At 45.1% G+C, this 23,626-nt stretch overlaps 1 protein-coding gene across 4 annotated transcripts in view; it reads left to right on the forward strand.

The window, feature by feature from the left end:
• TNRC6A (trinucleotide repeat containing adaptor 6A) overlaps window positions 1–23,626 on the forward strand; it is a 55,660-nt gene that overhangs the window by 15,533 nt on the left and 16,501 nt on the right. For 2 of the 4 annotated variants that reach the window (XM_039349693.1, XM_039349695.1), the window contains exons 3-11: window positions 896–986; window positions 4,537–4,558; window positions 11,779–12,132; window positions 15,469–18,030; window positions 18,885–19,049; window positions 19,437–19,621; window positions 20,275–20,355; window positions 20,518–20,569; window positions 23,405–23,547. In XM_039349693.1, coding sequence (XP_039205627.1) covers window positions 896–986; window positions 4,537–4,558; window positions 11,779–12,132; window positions 15,469–18,030; window positions 18,885–19,049; window positions 19,437–19,621; window positions 20,275–20,355; window positions 20,518–20,569; window positions 23,405–23,547 — 3,655 coding nt within the window. The remainder of the gene's footprint in view (window positions 1–895; window positions 987–4,536; window positions 4,559–11,778; window positions 12,133–15,468; window positions 18,031–18,884; window positions 19,050–19,436; window positions 19,622–20,274; window positions 20,356–20,517; window positions 20,570–23,404; window positions 23,548–23,626) is intronic. The other 2 variants (XM_039349694.1, XM_039349697.1) reach the window with 1 other exon arrangement.

The raw sequence follows: 23,626 nt of genomic DNA on the forward strand, positions 1-23,626 counted from the left end.
GGGCGGGAGTGCCACTGTCACAGGGCAAGAAGGGGCAGGGGCCGGGGCGGCAGCTGCCTGACACCATCGGCCCCTGCACATAGAGGCCAGCGAGCGTATGGGTGCTGGGATGCATCCAGCCATGTGGGACCTCGGCGAGTCAGCGGGCAGCTGGTTGAAGAGGGATGGTTGCCATCTCCCGGGCATGGCGCACATGCCCACAGAGAGGGCTCTGAATGCCGCCTCTGGCATGCGTGCCATAGGTTCGCCACTACTGGCCTAGGCTCTGTCTAGACCATTTCAAGTCCTTGCCTTTTTCCACAGACCTTAACCTCCAAGTTCTGCTCAGTGCTGTGCCTTCTCTGAACAAGTTCTTGGATAGTTAATCATACTTGTTTTTTTAATGTAATGCAACAAACAGCTTTTTTTAAAAAAAGAAAGTGCAACAAATAAAATAATATGTTGCTTTTTGTTTTTATTAAATAATAAAGTCCAGGTCTAATAGGAACATATTATAGGTAGTCCTTATGACCACAGTTAGGACCAGAATTTGCATTGATAAGGCAGTTGTTTTTTTACCACAGTCGTTAAATGAATCACTGCAGTTGTTAAGTGAATCCAGCTTCCCCCATTGACTTTGCTCGTCAGAAGCCAGCTGGGAAGGTCGTAAATGGTGGCCGCATGACCCTGCAGCCATCAGAAATGCACGCCAGTGACAGGTCCCCAGTTTTTATTCACATGACCATGGGGATGCTGTAACGGTCATAAGTGCAAGGATGGGTCATAAGTCACTTTTTTCAGTGCCATTTTTAACTCCCAACGGTCGCTGAATGAATGGTTGTACGTTGAGGGCTACCTGTAATAGTTAGGGTATTTTTTCCCAGAATGCATTGCTAACCTCAGCCCTGTCCTCTAGGGAATTGGTGCAAGAGGAGGAGGAACAGTTGATGGAAGAGAAGAGAAAGAGGAAAGACGACAAGAGAAAGAAAGGAGCTGCTCAGAAGAAGGTGAGACAGAGACTAAGATGTCTCATGAAGTAAAGCCATGCCCTCAGGTTACCAGAATGGTGCTCTGGAGGGGTGTGTGCTGCTTAAGACACTTGCTCTTGGGGTGTTTTATATGCTTTGTTAGAAAAAAAAAAGGGGAGTACTGTATAATGGTCTGGCTTGCAATAGTAATGCCACCTTATAGGAGGGATGGATGGCATAAAAATGTAATAAAATTACACACACACACACACACACACACACACACACACACACACACACACTGTAACAGTAATGCTACAGTCTGCAGCAGGAAATTCACCATAAATAATAGTGATACATTTCTTATCTACAGAGTTTTCCGTTAACCAGTAGAATTCATAACCTTTGTGTGCAAAATAAGATTTCATGTGAGCCGATACAGGTTATAAAAGGGGATTAGAAATTCATGGAGAGTAAGGCTATCATGACAATAATGAAGGTACTTTCCCTCTTATTACTAGTTGCTGGAAAAGTAAATGAGGAGGGGTTTATGTCCTCTGGTATATTGCAACATTGCCCTTTCTGCTTGTTTGATTATTGGCAATAAGCATTAGCTTGTGGCCCAGTTATCCACAGAAGGTGCAGTCATGGCATATGGATTTAACAAGGTAGCATTTTGAATAACAAATAAACCTGGTAAAATTGTTCGCTATGGTAACTGTCACTTATGGGATCTACGCTAAAAAAGATTCCTTAAGTGCCTCAAATAATGTGTACAGTATATTTTTAAAAATCCCACAACACATAAATGCTCAGTTTCAGACATACAAGTCTTTTTCTTTATGCCTACTTATTTAGGGCTCAAATGATTGAGCAGGAATAATCTCTAATATGTTGGAAATGTTTTGGAAACAACGTTTTAAAAATGCAGACGAGACAAAAATAAAAGTAAAATATGTTCATGTGTTCATCAAGACAGTAATTTAAATTATCCAGTCAAAAGCTTTGCTGGGAGAAACCACGATTGTATCCTCCCCATCTCCTTTCTGCCTCCTACTAATCTAAAAAATATCCAGATACCCATTGTCATATTTTTTTTCAGATTATATGCTGTATTTATATTGTAGAACGCAAAACTATTTTGTGAACATGCATTACAGACACTATTTATAGTATAGGCTTTCCAGTTAACAGATGGAAATAATACATTTTTTGTTTGAGTTTTGCAACCAAAATCAAAAATATGCAATGCATGTATTAGAAGATAAAGTCAACATTTTTGCTGTCTTTATGTTTCAGGTATATTTTGTGGCAATGAATTGCTACAAGATTACATGTGAGGCACATGAAGTCTTGAAAAAGTGTGTCTAACTGTTCCTTATCACTTGCTGATGTAATATTCTTTTTAATCATTTGCTTAACCTTTTTTCTGTTAGTTGAGAAATAGCACCCAGCGTGAGCTACCTTTGTCTTCTTTCTGTAGAAACAATAAGGGGACTTAAGTTCCCATTCTTTCTTTCCGCAGAACATTTTCTAAAAAGAATTGGGGCTGGGTTCCAGCAAACCAGATGCTAGTTGAAATACTATAACAAAAGGTTTGAGTGGGGGACTGTTTTGTTTTGAGATTAGAATATTTTTTTTAATTTAGTGTATAGGTTACTAAAAGCCTCCATGAAATTTATTTATTAGAATCAAACCTCAAGTAGTCCTTGACTTACAGCTGGTCACTTAGAGACTGTTCAAAGTTATAACAAAAGCTATTCATAACCTGGTTTCAAATTTATGGGCACTGCAGTGTCCCCACAATTGTTCACCTTTAAAACTATCCACAGGGCACACACCCTCAATCCTCCCATCCCACCTCACTGGATCCCCACAGGTCTTGGGCCAGTTTCCCATCCTGCAGGCTTCCATACGTTACTCCCCACACCCCCATCACAGATCCCTCACTTACCTTTTACTCCTTCAGCCTGGGGAGGGAGCAGTCCCCACAATACTCTGCAGATTGCAGCTGTGCTAACCTCCTTTTAACTTGCTGTGGTTTGCTAGGGATTGGGCCAAGCCATAAGCATTCCCATGCAGGAAGACCGTGTATGACCACATCAGCCCTTTAGCTTGAATAGAAAAGTGTTCTGGCAGAAGAACAAGCTGTCTTCAGAGCGGGACACTTTCTAGTTTATTCTGCAATACTTAGTTTAAAATGCAAGTTCAAGCTTGACTCTGTTTAATTTACTACCTTAAGTTTTCATTGGATTTGATTTCTAGAGCTAAATTTTGAGGTATGTTGAAAAACAAATGTTAGTTTCTCTTATTGTAGAGATAACAACTTCTGAGAGCTTTTACTTGAAAGTCCATTGTAATTGTGCTGAGTCGCTTTCTAAAAAAAACATTCAATATTGTTTGTTTATTTCAACGAGTGCCCTTAAAGCTAAACTAGATAAAGACTGAACCAGATTTCCTTGATCTGCATATGCATCTTCAAGCCCATCTGCACACAAGGGGTGGGGGAGAATATTCCACGGGGTAGGGGCCATCCCTGTGAAGACCTGTCACCTGGTCCCTTGGCCGCTGCTGAAAACACAAGTGAAAACTGTGGGTGGAAGGGGGTCTCTGCTACATTACCATTATCATTCAGTTAGATGGTTCCATGTCTGACCTGGAATCTGTAGAGCTGATACAAATGTGTATTGCATAAACAGGTACAACCAACTAGCACAAAAAACCCAGAGTCATCAAGGAGTAGGGCAGCCTTTGTCATTTAAATCAGTGGTTCTTAACCTTTTTGAACGAATCGCCCCCTTGAGCCAATGAGGAAGTTGTCATCGCCCCCAACACAACCTCTCAATCACAACATAGGAAATAATTCTTCAATTTATGCAAACACTTTTTTTGTTTTCTTTAAAATTGTCATCAGGACATATCGATGCAAATAATTTATTTCCAGTCTTTTCCCCATATCTCCCATATTCTGGCCAATGGTGCACCACTGTATGGGTAGAGGCTGCTGCGCAACGTGCATGAATATAAGCGATGTGTCTTCACATACATACGGCATTCTGTACTGAAGCTAGCTGGAAGAACATTTGAAAACACAATTCAATCCACTAATAGCGAGCAATCTGATGTTTTTGTACGACAGATATACAGCAATTCACTGTACGAAAAAGTCTCAAAAGTGTCTCCAAAACTTCTCGCTCCATCGCCCCCATATCGCCCCACTTTCGTTCCTTCGCCCCCCTGAAAAATGAAATCGCCCCCTGGGGGGCAATATCGCCCAGGTTAAGAACCACTGATTTAAATAAATAAAATCCTGACTGAAAAGGATTCAGATGATCTCCACCCATTTTTGGTAAGTGTCCCTTTCATGGTCTAGCCTTCTTTGAAGACTTTCACTGAAAAAGACCTCATGACTACATGTCAGTCATCTTCAGCTTGATACAGTCAGGAAGTTGCTCCTGAGATGCTTGTTCTTCCTACATTCTGGTTAGCCTTAAGAAAGCCAATAATGCCCCTACATTGATAATAGATCCAGTATTGTTCAGAAGAGAATAAGGAAATCAGTAACCAAATTTTCTTTTTTGTTTCACAGGCCACTGAACAAAAAAACAAAGGTAAGTTACTTGAAATACTACAATTATTTCCATAACTTTGATATTTGATGGTTTGAATGCAGTTTCTATAAGAGACCTGATGGAGTTATGATCAGATACTTCCAGGTGTTCCCCTTTGTGGCCTGAAAAGCACCTGCAAGCAGTTTGCTCTTCCGATCGCTTGTCATGCTCAGCCTTACTCATTGAGACCCACAAAGTGAGGAGAGCAAAAGGCAACAAATTCACCGTAGGAAATTCCTTCTGTTAAGCATCTCACGGTTCATAATCTGCTGAAGAGGAAGGGGAGAGTGGCAGAGGTCCAGATGGAAATGCTACTGATTACTCATCAAACGTGGCCTGCAGCACTTACTCCCTTGAAGCTAGAAGCCTTGCTTTCAGAAAACCAAAATTGTGAAGTAATGCACTGTACACCAACTTCATTAGAGCGCTTAGGTGTTTTTTAATGGTTGTGTTTAAGATCAAACCATGCTTCCATTTCAGTGCATTAGGCCAGAAATAGACAAGAGGGATCAACTCTTAGACTTGTTGTGGAATGTGTGGAAGACTTAGGGGGGGACAAGGGAAAGAGGAGCTGCCTAGGAAACAGCAAGAGAGGCAGGACCTCCAGTGGCTTAACAGTCAGAGGAGGAAATTTAGGAATGGATGAAGCGTTAAAAGTGGCAGCAGGAGGTTTGTACCTTCAGACCTGCAAGGTTCTGTTAATGTAGCCTTCCAAGGGAATAGAATTGACTCATCTGTTTCTGTTTCCTGTCCGGCTTATCCATCCAGGAGAACTGAGAGACTTGAAAAATCCTTTTTCTTATGTGCATACATCTGAACTGGAGCAAATCCTTCTCTTTAAAATTCTGCGTTTCCCTCTTCTTTCTCTGTAAACCTGTGCAATAGATTTAAAAAGAGAATCACCCCAGAAGTTTCTTGGTGCTTACTTGGTACTTGGTATAGTTGTGCCCAATTTTATAGACTTTAATAATAATAATAATTAATTATAATGAGGAGGAGGAGGAGGAAGGGATCTTGGAGGTCATCTAGTCCAACACCATGTTCAGGCAGGAAACTCTATACCATTTCAGACAAGTGGATGTCCAGTCTCTTCTTTAAAACTTCCAGTATTGGAGCATTCACAGCTTCTGGAGGCAGGTTGTTCCTCTGATTAATTGTTCTAACTGTCAGGAAGTTTCTCCTTAGTTCTTGGTTGCTTCTCTCCTTGATTAGTTTCCATCCGTTACTTCTTGTCCTGCCTTCAGGGGCTTTGGAGAATCGCTTGACTCCCTCTTCTTTGGGCAGCCCCTGAGATATTGGAAGACTGCTATCCTGTCCCCCCTGGTCCTTCTCTTCATTAAACTAGACATACCCAATTCCAGCAGCCGTTCCTTATATGCTTTAGCCTCCAGTCCCCTGATCATCTTTGTTGCTCTTTGTACTCTGTACTGTTTTTGTCATAATTGTTAAGCAAATCGCACAGTCGCTAAACAAATCATACAGTTGTTACAGGAATCCGGCTTTCCTCATTGACTCTATGCATCATCTTATGTGTCCCAGGTTTCCCCCCCCCCACTTTTTCATAAGACCACCGCAGGAAAAAATGTCCCATCATGCTTTTTAAATTTCTAACAACAATTAGAAATACCTTTTTACAGTAATACTATTGAAATTCATAATTTATAGCAATAAAAACCAATACAAACTAAAAGACATGAAAAAAGCTAAATGTTTTTTTAAAAATATTTTTATACACACTAGACAATTTTTCTGGAGTCATGTATCAACAGTACAGCATTTAACACAAATTCTCTATTAAGTTATAACATAATTTAATTTTTAGTCCTTACACGTGTTTTCTTTTTTTTAAATAGTACTTTTGTCAAAGGTTACAATTACAGTAGTAAAAACTAATACAAACTTTAAAAAATGAAAGAAAAAATAAAAGGCGCAGAAAAGAAAAAAATAGAGAAATAGAAAAATAAAAAATATGAATATAGTAAAAAAAGACAAGAAATGTGTAAAGAAATGGCCTTTCCCCTACAAGTATAAATAGTTTTAGTAACATACCACCTTCTCTTAAAATACAACAAATGATCTCTTTTTTCCATAAAAACTGTCATTTCAGTCCTGATGTCAGCAAAATCCATTAAGAGATAACGTTTCTATTTTAACCTTAATCAAGTAAACCAACTTTATATTCCTTTTTATTCTAACCAACCTTGATCTTTAATCCCTTCAGATGATGTCTTAGAATTTGATGTCTATTTTTTTTCTTTGTCCTTTCTGACAAGATTCTTCAAAACATTAACAAGCCTCTTTTGAAAATCTAATCTATGAAATTTATCAAGGTTACTTTTAATTTTAATCCCTTTTAATTATCAAGATGTCAGCAAGTTTCTTGTGTATGCCCAGGATAGCATCTTTTTCCATTCCATTCTTGTAGCCTGTCATTTTTAAATCCACTTTCAAATCACTCTCAATCATCTCAGGTAATACTTGTTCCTATTTCATAATATCCTTTAAATACAGCCTGTCTATAGAGGCAGATATCGACTTCTGGGTCCATTGTTCACAAATATCCTTCCAAGACACCCGACGATAAAATGTTTTGCTTTTTTCTGTATTAGTAAATCAAGTTTGGAGGTTTCTTCTTAATCTTTAGTTCCTCTAGTGGCCAATTTTTAAAGTCTTTTATTTTATTTTTTGATTCAAAAGAAAAGCATTTTCCCGCGGGAAGGGTTTTTATAATTCATTCTACACTAGAATGGATTCTTTGTTGTTGTTGTTTTAGGATGCCACTGTATTTGTGGCTTTGCTCAGATTGTAGTCTTATTTTTTTATACCAAGGGTCCCCAAACTTGGCAACTTTAAGACTTGTGAACTTCAACTCCCAGAATTCCCCAGCCATCCAGTCAAGACAGCCAACAAGTCTTAAAGTTGCCAAGTTTGGAGACCCCTGTTATTTACTGTTGGTGCCCAGAGAGCATAAAAGGGGGGGGGGTAGGCCTAGAAATGCTGTAAAAGTTAACAAGAAATCCTGGAAGAGGCTCCCAGTGGGGCAGGTCTTCCCTTGCATCTTTAACATAGTCAGTTCTAGTCAGCTTCCTGATGACTTCCTATCCTGCCAGCTGAAGCCAGCAGTGATAATCCCGTTTGTTTGCTTATGAAATGCTGGATCATCCTCAGTAAGTCTTGAATTTTTCCAGTTGCCTTCACTGTTTTGTTCTCTTCTCGAGAATTCTAATCTGCAAGGCTAGAAGAGGTTTAAGCCTCTGTTTGGGAGGGCCGACCTGCTTTTCCGCTGGGGAGGGCTGGCGCAGAGTGAAACTTTGGGGTGAGGCTGAAGTAGGGTGCCCTTCTTCCTTTTCTCACACAGCACTTACACTGAACATCTTTGCTCCCCCCCCGAGTGCATGGGGGTGATGCCATAGGGCAGCTGCTTTTGGGTTCCTTCACAGAGTCTTTTGGTTTCAGTTAAAGAGCTTATAAACGTTTTATGGTTGATTGAGCAGAAATCTGGTCCTTCCTCACATGAACTGAAGCAGACTAAACTGTTTTCCTTCATCAGTTAAATCAGTGGTTCTCAACCTGGGGGTCGGGACCCCATTTGGGGTCGAACGACCATTTCACAGGGGTCGCCAAACAACGCAATCCGCCATTTTTCCCCCCTTTTCCTTACCTGTGCTACTCCCTTCTATTCTATTGGCTTTTGAAAGCCCATAGAATAGACTCTCTTGAATAGAGTCTAATTCTATTGGTTTTCAAAAGCCAATAGGAATGGTCCAGGCTGTCTCTGCCCTGCTGAGCCCGCCAAAAGTCCCCTTCTGCAAATGGTGCTGCACCAGTTGAGTAGTCCTCGACTCACGATTGGTTGAGTAGTCCTCGACTTACGACCGGTTGGGGGGTTGCGGCATTAAAAAGGTTGAGAACCACTGAGTTAAATTCATTGTTCCTTGTGCTTCCTACAAAATGTGCTCGATATACAAAAAGCAGATTGCATTGCAAAAATTGAAGGGGGGATGTTTCAAATTAGAACTTGAAGTGTTCTCTCTGAGTTCAGAGTGGTTGATTCCCGTCTTACTTTGTGGTTTCCAGCAGGTCACACTTGAAATCCTTTGTAACATTCTGCACGCCATCAAAACATCCTCGTGATTTGTTTGTTTAGCATTAATAGATGCTTTTCAGTTGAACCGAGGAGACTGGTCTTTTGAAGGCATTCGGTTAAAGAAATATAGTATGTTCATCAGCTCTCTGAGTAGTCTTTGTTTCAAAAATGTCAGTATATTTCTAGTTGATAGTTGAAGTGAGCCTTAATACAGCAAAATTTGGCATTTTTATTTTTCTTACGTGAGAGCTGAGCAAGAATTAAAACTGTTCGCAAAATGCATACTTTCTGGAAAATGAAGTTTGCCGAGAAAAAAAACTTTCCTTAAACTTGGATCGGTTCCCTTTCTCTGGATTAATACTAAGATAACCGGAAAACCTTTCATTCTCACAATTTTGCTGGTGGGAGAGTCTCTAGCGTTGTGAAGTGGCAGGTCTTTCTTGTTTCTCTCTCTGCTTCCTGCTGGACAAAAAGGCCTCCCCAGTGCTGAGCTGCTGTTCCTCCACTGGGGCTGCTGGGGGGCGCCTTTGGTGGGGTGGGAGGAGGCTGAGAGTTCCTTGGGCCATTCCTTAGAGCAGCAGGAGAACCAGGCTTTAAAAGGGGCAATAAAAGAACAAATGGTCAAGCGCAACAGTTATTTCACCTTGTGCAATAAAGGGGTTTAGTTTCTGGTTCCATAGGATGGCTCATGGTGACAGACGATCAGATCCTGTCTTTACTGACCAATGCTGGCTGTGAAATTCTGGGAGTTGAAGTCCACATGCCTTAAAATGGTCAAGGTTGAGAAACACTGAAATAATTGAAAGTTAGGACCAGATGCTCCTAGAAAATTCCTGCTTGTATTAAAATTGGAAATCAGGAAAGGGTTCTGGTATGACCAATATATCTGATTGTGCAAACATCAAAGGGAGGATCAGCCAAGAGAGTAAGCAAGTTAATAATCCTTTGAAGCCTAATTTGCCCTAAAAGCAGTCTCTAGGTTTTGGCTGCTAGCCCATTTTTGTAGTCGACAGTGATGTTACGAATGTTTACAGATATTCCACCTCCGGGATGAAGATCTCATTAAGAGAAACACCTTCTCTTTCCATAACAAAAAAAAAAAAAAAGGAAGATCTCTGAAGCCAAAGCAAACAGAAAAGCTGAAGATGTAGGCTTCCTTTGACATTCACAAATATTTTGTTGGGTGGGACATTCTTACATCAATAACACGTCTTTGTTCTCTGAGAAATAAAACTGAACTTCGCTGCGGCTGTCTTGATCTGCAAACATCTGGTTTCCTGTTTCAGAAAAGATTCTGACCAAGCTGAAGTAATACTGTTCCTGTTGCATCAAATGCTGTGTTGCTGTTGGGTTTTTTTAGGTGTTTATCACCCTGCCTCCCCCCCCCCATGTACAACTCCACGCACCAAACATACCAATAAATACCCCTTCTTCCTCCTGTTTTCCCCACAACAACCCTGTGAGGTGATAGAATTCACAGTCTCCTAGTTTCTAGGCCAGCACCGTAACCAAACCTTTGCAATATATATTAATGCAGTGGTCCCCCAAAACATACAGTGTTTTACTTGTTCATTCCCCAGATTTAACTTCAATAACATTTTACAAACTTTAGCAATAATATGTGATCACTAGCTTTTTTGGTTAACAAATTTTATTAAAAGGTACAAACATTCACGAGTTAAAAAGGATGCTACCACATTCCTAGTTTTTTTTTTTTTCTACCACAGACTTGCACAGCTCTACTCCTACCTCTAGAGTTATTCTGAGTAAAAGTAAATCATTAGCTGGAAGAGTAGTGCAAGTGATTAAATAGCCCTTTCTGTGTTCAGAAAGGATTAACTCAATAAACCTGCATAGCTTCAGACGCAGCTTTTTAATTTTCTCCTTTGTCAGTAAACAGCAGAACAGTTACTCACCTTCAATGTTATTTTATTCCTATCTCAGCTGGCACTTGTCTACCCTTCCTTGCTACAGAATAGCAACATGCTGATAACGCTGTTTGCTTACCGTTGATAAATAGATTAAATAGACAATAGATTTAAATAGACCCACGTATTTCCAAATGGGATTGGAAAACAAAATCATTAAACTAATTGCAGTGCAACTTGACTCATTTACTCCTCCATTTTATCCAGTCATTCTTGCCTCTGAGCTCTGCCAGAGATAAAAATGGTGTGTTCTCTGCAGTTTGAAAGCATTAACCACTTGCACCCTGTGGCCCTTAGAGTTACAGAAATTCTTTTCAGTCTTTATACATGACTCCTCTGATTTCTCCTGCCCTCTTCCTTCGGTGTTGTCTCCTCCTTCCACTGTGTGTTCTTTGAAGATGACATATGAGCATAAGGCCAGATTCCTGCCTATTCTTTTCTCACCCCACGGAAAGGGAGAGCAAGAAATGGTGCCATTGCACTGCACCTGGTCTTCTGAAAGGCTCTAAAGGCCTCTGCACCTCTTCTTAGAAGTGGCCCCTTCCATTTGGAAGGCCAGACCCAGCAGCAGCCTTCTGCCTTCAGAGTGGACCTGGACATTCTTGGTGCTCCTTTTGCCAGAAATTGCTGCTCTGGTAATGCAACAACTTGGAGCTGTTGGCCAAAACTTCACTGCTTTTTTTGCTGGAAGTTTCTGAGTAACGTTTCTCTGTATTCTGAGCAAAGTGCATGTTGATAAATTGGATAAAATGTCAATTTTGAGCATTTCTTAACTTGCATTTATGGTAATCATGCTATTATATTTGTGTTGGCATTGGGGCATTCATAAATATGTCGGATAGATTATAGAGAACAATTTTCAAATTAGCTGGTCAAGAGGTTTCATGCCTGGTAACAGTAGGATGTTGAGACCTATCACAGGGGAACTTATTTTGGAAATGCAGAGTTGTTTGCCATCAGAGCGGCATGTAAGAGTAGATAAATTAATTTATCCTTAAATAAAGGAACACTCAACTAGTTCTTTTTTTTTTTATTGAAAATTTTTTAAAAACTTTTACAAAAACAGAAAAAAAAACAATAACAATAACACTCAACTAGTTCTTAACAGCCACTTTTTCGTGTTTTTGTATTTTCAAAAGCGTGTTTGCAATAATTTACTAAGTGTATGCTCCTTTTCTCTCCTCTTCTCTTGGGGGGGGGGACAGTGTTAGAACCCGCAAAGCCTGGTGCCAGCCAGCCACTCCCTGCTTCAGCCCCTCCTCCCGCGTCTATAGTCACCGGCAGTATTAGTGGCAACAATAATGCCAAGCGGGCTGTGGGCAACAATCCGCAAGCGCAGCAGCCATCTTCACCACGCTACCCACCTCGAGAAGTGCCGCCACGGTTCCGGCACCAGGAGCAGAAGCAACTCTTGAAGCGAGGACAGCCACTGCCGGCGATTGCTACCAACCTGACGGCGCCATCTAAATTGCTGAACAGCCAGGCGGGCGACAACACCGGGACCCGTGAGCAGCCGGTCTCTGACAGCCAAGGACACAGCAGCAGCCAGAAGCAGCCCGGTGAGAGGGAGCAAAACATCCACCTGAGCCTAGGAATGTCAGCATAAAGGAGGGTGGCTGGGCAGCAAGGTTGCACACGGCTACGGGAACCGAGCTTGGTTGTTCAGTAAAGGCTCTGGTAACTGTCTTGCCTCTTGCAAGGAAATAGGATAGATCAGCTGCAGAACCTCCCCATCCCCTTTGGCGTTGCCAGCATTACCACTGCAGAGGTTGGATCCCATCTCATGCTAAACAGTAAAGCGGAAAAAAGGAAGGTCTGCTTGAAGCTAACCTTTCTTACGTAGATGGAGCTCCAGCCTCACCCAGCACTGGGTGAGAGCAGTTCAGATGTCTTCCCTCGTTAGAAGACTTCCAGGATCTATGAAATAGCATCCTCTTCTTCAAATGCTCACCAGCAGGTTTGAAGAGACCTAATTGTGGCGCAGTAAAGGTTTTGGGAAATTTTGGAATGTGTTGTAAGGCAGGGGTCCCTAACCTCTGGGCTGCAGCCCACTAGTGGGCCATGAGGGGATTGCAACTGGGCTGCAGAAACAGCAGACACGCACACACATCCTCACTTGTGTGAGCAGTGGGTGAGTGCATGCACACGCGCTCCATTTGCATGAGCAGCAGGCACGCGTGCACACCACTTATGCAAATGGAAAGGTTGGGGAATCTGCCCTGTTGCCAAGTCCTTTGTGTACTTAGATTTTCTTCCCAAGGATTTTTTTCCTTCATCTGCTGCCACTTTCTACTGAGCCTAACTTCCTGCTGGAAGGCGGAATAGGGCTGGGAGAGAGGTAATCCTCACCACTTCCCCAGATCCAGAACACAAAGAAATATTTGAAGGCTGATAGATTTTGGCAGGACACCGGTGGAGGTCAAGCAGGACAGACAGCCACTCAAAAGTGTTTGAGAAGGCCTCTTCTCTCCACCAGCAGCCCTACTTTAGGGTTGAAGGAAGAGCAGTCTTAAGCAGTGCCCTGGAGTACACATCTCTCTCCAGTCTTTCCCAGCATCCGAAACACTGACAGGTCAGAATTCTTACAGACGATCAGAAAAGGAAAAATGTGTGCCGTATTTTCCGGCGTATAAGACGACTGGGCGTATAAGACGACCCCCGACTTTGAGAAGATTTGCATGGTTAGAAAGTCGTCTTATACGCTGGAAAATACGGTATTTTCCGGCATATAAGACAACTGAGCGTATAAGACGACCCCCGATTTTGGAGAAGACTTGCATGATTTAGAAAGTTGTCTTATACGCTGGAAAATACGGTATCTATTTGGAAGATGCCTGCCAGCCTCCCCTAGCCTAAGCAGAGGATTAGACTAGCCTAATCCATGTTGAAATAGAGTCCATGCCAGAGAAACAGACATCTGCAGAGTGAGAACCTGGAGGGGCTTCACAGGGCGAAGGAGAAGGGGTCTCACTGCTTGTACCCTGTACATGAGCAGTCGCCAGATTCCCCCAGGCATGGATGATGTCTTGGAAAGAGTTGGGTCGGTTCTACAAAGGACAGGCCTTGTTAAGGGCTATCAATTTTGAAGAATGCAAGGTACTTCCAGGTTGGGAACAGCAGGTCTTCATATACTGGGGGGGGGGAACGGGGGATGTATCTATTGCCCATTTGTGAGCAGCCCCTAGTGTGATCTGGTTGCCCACAGTGGGACCCCCAAATGCTGGATTCAGGTGGTCCTGGCCTAGCTTCCAGGGAGGAGGACGAGTCCTGGGATTCAGCATTCACAGCATGCTGTGATTCCCCGTGGAATGCAGCAGAACCCTTTATTTTATAAGCGTGCCGTGTGTGAGCTGCTTCCCGCTACTTCCAGTAGTAGTTGTGCCACTGCAAACTTGCTTTCTGTTCCTTTTTTTTCAAATCCTTGCTCTTACCACTCAGCTCTTTTTTCTATCAGCTGTTAATAGCCCATTCCATCCTTGTATTTTGCATTTCTCTATCCTCATTGCAGCCATGAGTAAGATTCCATTTTCAAAAGCGTCATTAAAGAAGTTTCTATTTTTGGAGGTAGTTGGTCACAAAAAAATCAAAAGTTAAAAAGTAGTACAGCAAAGTCTTCACTGACCATGACACCCACAAAATAGAGTCAGCAAGCCAAAAACCTTTTCTAAAGCTTTTCAAAGGCAATAGAACATTATTCGCATCAGAATATTTTTCAGGATGTGAACTGGGCACAGGGGTTTGAGCCTTCTGCTTGAATCTCATGGAAAATGCAGAATTGATGGAGAAAATTGAAGCAGGCACAATGTTTGGGGCATCACCCCAGAGCAGTTTGATCTTAGGAAACTTTGGAGGGGAGGGAACAAGAAGTGGAGATTGCAAGTAGGGATGTGTTGCCATATGAAAGTGAAATGCAGATATCTGGAGGGGGAACCCAGGCCAGGCTTTGATGAAAGATTAAGGAGTTTGTGGTAAATCTGGCAGCAGAGGGGAAAGACAGATGATTGCTTGGAATTCTGAAGTGTCTTAAATGACTATGTGAAACATCTGTATCATCTCAGGCTAAAATTGCTTTGGAAAATAAGCATTTAGAAAAGATCAAATACCACAGGTTTTTATTGGCCCGTATCCAGTTACTTTCAGATAAAGTTTTTGATCAGAAATACATACTCATTGGCTTATCTTAAGACTGTTCAGAAAGGAACTGGATTAGACTACCGTATATGCCGCCGTATTAGGCGACCCGGCGTATAAGACGACCCCCGTCTTTATAGCCGGGCCGCATTCCTAGAACGTCGTCTTACATGCCGGAAACTACCAGTATTTCCGGCGTATAAGACGAGTCGGCATATAAGACGACCCCCGTCTTTGGTGCCGATTTCAGCGCTCGCGGAAGTCGCCTTATATGCCGGCATTTACGGTACTTTTGATGCAGAAAGTCTAATGTTGTGCTTTTCAGAACACAATATGATTACAAATTAGTGTTCTACATTGCTACTTGAGCCTTAAAAAGTGGAAAGTGATGTAGTGCATTTGCTGTAACCTCAGGCTCCCCCTCTGCCACCCGCCCCAAATCCAGTGATAAGGTATCCGGGGCAGGGAGTGTAGAGATGGAAGGCTGAAGGAGAGACCGCAAAAGTCCTAGCAGAGGTTGCAGATGCTGAGATGAGTGAAGGCAAGAGGGCGAGACACACTTTCCCAAGAGGCTTCAATAGCCAGGCAGGTTTGCGCTGCTCCTCAGCTCTCGTTAAGTAGTGCCTCTGCTTGTTTTGTTCAGAATAGAGCAGACATTGGTTCTTTCCATTTTCTGGGGCACTGATCCAGAAGGATTGTTTCCTCTCGACCCGTATTTTATTTTTTTGCACGATGTTTTTAGTAATGCTTTCTATTTTTCTTAGATCTGAACCACAGCACACTTGGATCCCATTATGAGAATGCTCACTGGGAAAGGATCTTTTCCAGTAGTGAATCCAGCACAAACTGGGATAAAACTGTTGTAGACGGTTCAGAGAAGGAGGCATGGCCCTCGACCCCCAGCAGTGACTTGCAGCTGGCTTCAGAATGTATGGACGCTGATTCTGCCTCAAATTCTGGGTCAGAGAGGAACATTATTATGGCCTCACGGGGCCCAAGCAGTGAAGTCAGCCACCTGCAGAACGGCATTGGACACGCTAATCAGGCCAAGCTTGTCAGCAGTAGCAACAGCAATAATGTGAGCAGCGGAAGCATTAGTGAGTCATGGGGCGTGTCTCTGGGTGCCTTGATGAGCCCCTGTCCCCTTTCAGCAGATGCTTCCAATGGCATCCCTGAAAGTAGCAACAATAGAGTGAATGCTTGGGGCACCCCCAGTTCAGCCAATGAAGAATTAAATTCCAGCACTTTGACGTCCAATGGCCACGGTGGTGCCTGGCCAGTCTTGGAGAGCAGCGGGCATGCCCTAAAAGGGTCCCGAGGAAGCGGCAGCTGCGGCACAGGTGCCGTTCAGATGGTGAACAATCAGAGTGTGAACTCTAGCCTTGCCAGCTCCTGGGGCAGCCTCCAGGAAAACTGTGATTCCCAACTCAATGGTACAAGGAAACTTTCACGAAGTGGGCAGCCTCAGAACCCGAACCACGAAGTGAATGGACCAAATAAGAACACTACTAACTTTATGACCTCTAGTTTACCAAACCCAACTGGTTCAATGCAGACGACTGAACTGGTTAGTAATGCAGGGCCCGGGACCTGGGGCCGGAGCGCCAAAAGCAATCGGCCTCAGCCTCCAGCCTCCCCAGTAACAAACGGCACTTCCATTTCGCACCTGAGCAATGGTGACACAAAAAATGGTGGGGCTCCTGGTACTAGATGGGGTACCTATGGCCCTGGTTACTCCCTAGAGACCCGTTCTGACTCAAATAGCCAAGCTAACAATGACACTGTGAATGCAACGCCAATGCAGCCTGGGCTGAGTAGGACCAGCAGCTCAACCATGGAAATAAGTGAGGATCAGCAGACAGGGACGTGGGAGGTGGCAGGCATGGGCACTAGCCAGAATGGGGCCTGGGGGCCTAGAAGTGGAATGGGCCACGGAGGAGCCCGGAGAGGCTCTGCCCAGAATGCCAGCTTAGGAGATGGCGAATGGAACAAGCTCCCGAGCAGCCATTCCTCTGAAGCCAGCAGTGGGAATGGGAAGATGTTTACCAATGAATGGAAATCTGCCAAGGAGGAGAAGGCGGGTGTGGACCCCCAGTGCTGCGCAGTTCCCCAGGCACTGGAACAGAATGGTGGGTGGACCAAGGCTGGTTCTGGAGACGGTGACGGCAATCTCGAGGTCCCCGAGGAGCGCTCCTCCACAGAAGGGGCAAGCCATGAAAGAAGGAAAATTGACCAGCAAACACTGCTTCAAAGTATAGTGAACAGAACAGATCTGGATCCACGTGTCCTTTCCAATTCTGGTTGGGGGCAAACCCCAATAAAACAAAACACAGCCTGGGATACAGAGGTGACTCCAAAGGGCGAAAAGAAAGCTGACAATGGAACAGAAGCCTGGGGGGGTTGTGTGGCCCAAGCCTGCAGTTCAGGGCCAGCTCCGGAGAGGCCCCATCTCCATGGGCCCAGTCCTTCCCCTGGGACAAGCTGGGGTGAGCCTAAGTCTGCAAGCAGGTGGGGAGACTCCAGAGGCCCCAGCAGCCAAGGAGGTTGGGAAGAGGGCGCAGCACCCGCCGTGGCCAAGAACAGCCAGTCGTGGATGACGGGCCAAGAGGTCCGGGCTCCATCTCTGACCTGGAACGACACAGAGAAGCTCAAGCAGGGATGGGGAGAAGGGCCCAAAGCCAGCCCCGGATGGGCTGGCGACGGCTGGGGGGAGAACATGAGGAACAATCATTGGGGAGAGTTGAAGAAGTCCAGTTCTGGCAGTAGCGACAGCGACAGGTCCACCTCCTGCTGGAAAGAGCCTGCTAGATCGAACTCTGGGCGCTGGGGTGGGGGGAATGGCGGCAGCACCAAGCCAGGCAGCGCTTCAGGGTGGGAGGAGACCACCAAGCCAAATCCCAGCCCCGTGTGGGCGGAATCCCCCAAGCCAAATCGCTCCCAGAGCTGGGGGGAGCCTTCCAAGCCCTCAGGGTCCCCAGACTGGAGCAAGCAGCAGGAAGCTGCGTGCTGGGGGGGGGCATCTGTGGCGGCGGCTGCAAGCAAACCGTCAGGTATGGGATGGCTGGGGAGACCCATGCCGGCCCCAGTCAAAGAAGAAGAGCCCACCGGGTGGGAGGAGCCCTCCCCAGAGTCCATTCGTCGTAAAATTGAGATTGATGACGGAACCTCTGCGTGGGGCGACCCGAGCAAATACAACTACAAAAACGTGAACATGTGGAACAAGAACACCCCGAATCCCGTGGGCCGACCAGACGTGCAAGCGCACCAGCCACGGTTGCCCTCGGCTTCCGCAGCCGGCACGGAGAGCGGGGCTGGCAGTAGCTCCGGTAAGTCTTCTGCAGCTCCTGCTTTCTCATTTCCTAAGCAACTCTTAAGTTGCCTGAGAGTTAGAGGAGAGGATGGGTTGCTCTCAAGGTAGTTTGAAACCCCCCATAATGCAGAGTGGGCTCCCTGCGGTTCCCAGGGCATCTTTCATCACCCCAAAGTGATGAAGACCCCATGCCAGATTGGGCCGGGTCAAGGGTTTGGGCCCCCGGGCAGAGGGTTGGGGCCGATAGGCGCTCTCAGCCTCGCCTGACTTTGGGCGCTGTAGCAGCTCAGGAGAAAAAAGCAAAAGCATTCAATCTGTTCTCCTATGGTCAGTGGGGGAGGGTTTGTTTGTATCCCACCTTTATTATTTTTACAAATAAGGTGAGAAGGTATCCAGCACACTTCCTATTTGTATTAAAGTACACTTCCCCCTTGGAAAACAACGTCACAATCAGACTCTTGATCATAAGAACGCCTTCCTGAGATATCAAGGGCTTGCAATCTTCTAGTCCAGAGAGTCAAAACAGGAAGCACTTGACAGGGGGTCTTTTTTTCACAAAATTCTTGGATTTTTGCAAAAAAATAGAGGGATAAGTTTAACCTTTGGTTGGTCTTCAAGGCAAAGCAAGCCGGGAGAAGAGTCGAGTCTTGTCCGTGTTTGTCAGGGTCCTTTGTTTCCGAAGACAAGAGTATCATGTACAGCGTTTTCCTTTCCTATTAGAAGGATTTCTTTAATGTGGCATTGGCCCGATCGCGTCGTAGCATCAAATGGGATAAAACTTTGACCTTTTAATTGGCTTTGGGCTGCTTCTCTCTCTTTTTCAAACAACTTTATGGCCCAGCCTTGCTAATGTTGGATTTGTTTTGAAAGGTTGGGGAGAACCTCCTCCTGCGCCTGTTACAGTGGATAATGGCACATCAGCATGGGGTAAACCTGTTGACTCTGGTCCAAGCTGGGGAGAGCCTGTCGGTGATGCCATCGGTGCCAGTAGCTGGGGAAATGCTTCTGGCGGGCAACAGGCGTCTAATAAAGCAGGTATGAAGGTTTGTGGGGAAATGGGACTTGTGCCTCTAGGCAGTGTTTCTCAACCTTGACCATTTGAAGGCATGTGGACTTCAACTCCCAGAATTCCACAGCCAGCATTGCTGGCTGTGGAATTCTGGGAGTTGAAGTCCACACGCCTTAAAATGGTCAAGGTTGGGAAACACTACTCTAGGCAGATTTGTCAGGACTGACAGTAAAGCAGAATATGCTCTGCTCATACAAGCCACAGGACCTGTGAGTTGCCACCGGGCCTGAGCAGTTCCTCTCTGCTGGTGGCACTGGGTGAGATCTCCTGGGAACCCCCAGTTGGTCCGTGGGGCAGAGCAGCCTAATTTGAGTGGGTTGATTAAGCTAAGAGCCGGCTGATTTTATCCCCAGCAGGACCTAAGTCTATGCAAGTTCCCGATGGCTGGTGTGGGGGTGATATGCCTTTGACGGGGAATCCTCCAACCAGCTGGGAGGAAGAGGAGGATGTGGAGATAGGCGTGTGGAACAGCAACTCTGCTCAAGATGCTGCTGCGCCTTTGCACTGGCCCCCGTGCTCAAAAAAGATGCCTTCAAAGGTAAGCAGGCCAGGAGGAAGAGGCCATGTTTATGTCCAAGAAAAGCTTGGGGGGGGGAGGGGAGTATGGACTTTGATCTTCATAGACCATTTTGCACTGTGATAAGAAAGCAGGTAATAAGGGGCAGTGAGAGAGCAGAGATCCTAGTCTCTGCCTGAAGATGGTCTCCTGCCAGCTGGGTGCCTCCTTGTGAGGAAAATGCCTGAAGTTCTGAGGGAATTCCTTGGGTCAGTTGATGACCACCCAGATCTGCCTTGCTGTTAGCCATGATGCTAAGCCCCAGGGCTTGGCCCCATACTGACCGCCTTTGGCCTTGGTGAGTGGGGGGGTAGCCTTTGGCTGCTGGGGATGAGTTGGTCTTTCTGCCCAGAGCTTGGAGAAGAGATGAGCAATCCGGGCGGAATCAGGTTGGCCCTTTGGCTGCATAGAGTCCCTCTAGGCCTCCCAACTCCCTGAGGCAAGAAGAAGGGAAGGACAATGAAACCACAAGGCGTCTTTTTTTGAGATGTGTAACCTTCCCTCCTCACTGGGCTGAGCTAGAGGAGTCGTTTGAAGCTGAAACCAGAGTCTGTTTTCTGCACAGACATGTTCTCATAACCATGTCTGCAGCTTTAGTCTGCTGTTTTGATGCTGGGCTTTTGTTTTGTTTTTAGGGAACAATGAAAAGTGGAAATAAGCAAGATGAAATGTGGATAAATCCCTTCGTGAAGCAGTTTGCCAATCTTGGGTTCCCTGTAAGTATAGCAGGAAAACAGAACACTGCAGCGGATGGTTTCTGAGTCAACTTTCTTGTCACCTTTTGGGTCGCATGCTTCTTTCCTGGAAGAAAGGGGGAAAGGGGGAAAGGCTGCATGCAGATATTGTCTTGATTAAGCAAATTTCATTCTTTCCTTCAGAGAGACTTGCCAGAAGAAATGATGCAGAGCAATAAGATAGAGCTATCTGGAGGTAAGACAAGCATCAGCCGAGAATGAGAATAAGTGGCTTAGAATGTGTTGCTTCCTGTTAAAATAATCATTGCCCCAGTTGGTTATAGGACGTCTTCTGGGATGGGTTGGCTGGGTGTCCCCAGCTCATAGGCTCCACTGGCCCTTTTCTTTAGGTGTAGAAACCACTCAGAGCTCAGTAGCAGATTGGGATAGGCAGCAACGCTGCAGATTTTCAGCCCATGGAAAAGGAGATCAGAATAGATGGAGATACCAAAAACACAATTGCAATTGATTACAGAAAGAGGAAAAAAAAGGAAGAGAGCAGATATCTGTGACTGCACAAAAAGGCTAGTGAAGATCAGGACAGAAGGGAGAGTTGTCTCTTTAAAAGGGGAAAAATCCAAGACTCATCAGTCTAATACAGTGGTTCTCCACCTGTGGGTCGGGACCCTATTTGGGGTCGAACGACCATTTCATGGGGGTCGCCAAACAACGCAGTCTGCCATTTTTTTCCCCTTTTCCTTAGCTGTGCTACTCCCTTTTATTCTATTGGCTTTTGAAACCCAATAGAATAGACTCTCTTGAAAGAGTCTAATTCTATTGGCTTTCAAAAGCCAATAGGAATTGTCCAGGCTGTCTCTGCCCTGCTGAGCCCGCCAAAAGTCCCATTCTGCAAACGGTGCTGCACCAGTTGAGTAGTCCTTGACTTACGACCGGTTGAGTAGTCCTCGACTTACGATCGGTTGGGGGTCGCGGCATTAAAAAGGTTGAGAGCCACTGGTCTAATACAAAGAATTGAGAAAACCCTGAGAGACCAGTCTGAATCCACCTTCAAAGCAGTGGGGTGATCTCTGGGTCATTTTCCTAGTAGGTGATGCAAATACCCCAGAGACCCAGCATCTGGCTTTCAGCTGAGCATCTGACACAGTACCCTTTCACCTTCTCACTAGGTAGCTGATTAGGCGTGGACTGAATGGCATGACAATGACATGGATATAGAACAGGCTTGAAAACCAGTCCCAAAGTGCTCTTTGGTGGTTCTTCATCAAGTGACCATTCAGAATTACAACATCATTGAAAAATGATGAGATGTAGCCATTTTTCGTATTTACAACCGTTGCAGCATCCCCGTGGTCACGTGATCAAAATTCAGATACTTGGCAACTGACTCATACTTAGGACGGCTGCCTTGTCCTGGGGTCACGTGATCAACTTTTGGGAGCTTCTGACAAGCAAAGTCAGTGGGGAAACCAGATTCACTTAACAAACAGGTTGCTAACTTAAACAACTGCAGTGGTTCACTTAACAACTGTGGGAAGAAAAGTCGCAAAATGGGGCAAAACTCACTTAACAAATGCCTCACTTAGCAACAGAAATTTTGGGCTCAATTGAGGTCGTAAGTCAAGGGCTACCACTGGTCTGGTTCTATGCTGTTCAGTATCCCTATCAGTCACTTGATAAAGAGGCAAAGGGGATGCTTGTTAAATTTCCAGGTAACACATAATTAGGTGACAAAGGGGGTCCTCTAGAAGATAGTAAATTATATTTTGTAGGTTAGAGAAATGCAGAAAAGAAGAAAACAAAATCCAAATGGCAAATGCAAAGTTTGTCACTTGGGAACCAGAAATTCAATACAGCACTAGAGAACGGGTTGGTCATAGATCTTTTGGAAAACACCGTTTCCAAAAGTAGTTACAAGCCAGCTGGGTGATTTGGCAGATTTAAAAAAGCAAATGCAATTCTAGGCTTCATGAAAAAAGTGTGAAGATTCTAAATCACTAGAACAGGGGTGTCAAACTGCCGGCACACAGGCCGGATGCATCATGGCGAAACCGCACCCACCCCATTGCCGGCAATGGCAAAAAAGTCATGGTACGTCGCGATGTGTCACGTGACGTTGCAAGTTTGACACCCCTGCACTAGAAGTAGTTGTTCCACTTTATTTATCCACTTCCATTGTGTTTGGTCAGACCGAACTTTGAAATTGTGTCCTGTCCTGGACACCCCAGAAGTTGAGAGAAGAGCAGCAATATAGCCCAGGGGCTAGAAATGGAACTGGGCATGTTGAGAAACCAAAGGAGGTGGGGCAGGATAGCACAAAGATCAGAAGGGGGGGGTCTCTGCCTCAGGCAAGCAACTGAGGGCCCATCTTCCATTGTTCTAAGGAGCAGGACGCCACATAATTTGGAACAGATCGTGATTGAAGCTTAGGGGAAAAAATTCCCTAACAGTGGAAGCCATAACAAACTATAATTGGGATCTGCTCGTTGTGGCTATATCACAATTCAAGAGAAAGACTCATTTGGATTCCTTCTCAACGGGCGGGGTTGGCTCAGTAGCTTGCATGGCTCTTTCCAGATCAGAAAACTCCAGTGGGACGAAACTTTTGGGATGAAATGGGGGAAAATTAGAAGCTCCAAAATGCGGGTGAATTGCCGTACTACGGTGCTGTACAGTTATAGTGTATGCAAGGTTCTAATCCAGAGCAGACCAGAACTGGGGAGCGGGCTGTGGCTGGACTGGCTGGAAGGTCCTCGCAAGGAGTTGTTGGGCTCAGGAAGATGCGTTGACTTCTGAACTCAAAGGAAGCAGAGAGAGGAGGGCTCCAAGGCAGCCTTGCCCAGATCGAAACACTGCCCACCTCTGGACCTTAGTGAAAGGTCACCATGACTTTTCTAAAGTCTAAAGGTGTGCAAAGGAGCGAAACACCTTTTAACGTGTAGTGTCTCCCTCTCCTCCTTGACAAGAAATGTATTTCCTGTTCTGTGTGGAATTCCAGGAAGCTGTGAATGTCAGTATTGGTGCCTAAGTTCATTTTGAAGCCCCTTCTCCTCCTCCTCCCCCCCCCCTCCAGGAATCTTGCCTGACAAGCGGATGGAGCTGGAGAAGCATAACCTGAATGTTGGTGAAGGCAGCCGGGCGATTGGGAAAAGTCCTGGCTCCCGTCCCCAGATTGCCAAAGAGTCTTCCATGGACAGAAGTCCTTATTTCGATAAGGTGAGACTTTTGGGGAGTCCAAAGGGGTGGGGAGAGGGGGACACCATGGTTGCCCATGACCCCAGGCCCGCTCTTCCTT

Source organism: Crotalus tigris, unplaced genomic scaffold (genome assembly GCF_016545835.1).
Source record: "Crotalus tigris isolate CLP2741 ecotype Arizona unplaced genomic scaffold, ASM1654583v1 scf7180000018301.7375997, whole genome shotgun sequence".
NCBI classification, from domain to species: Eukaryota; Metazoa; Chordata; class Lepidosauria; order Squamata; family Viperidae; genus Crotalus; species Crotalus tigris.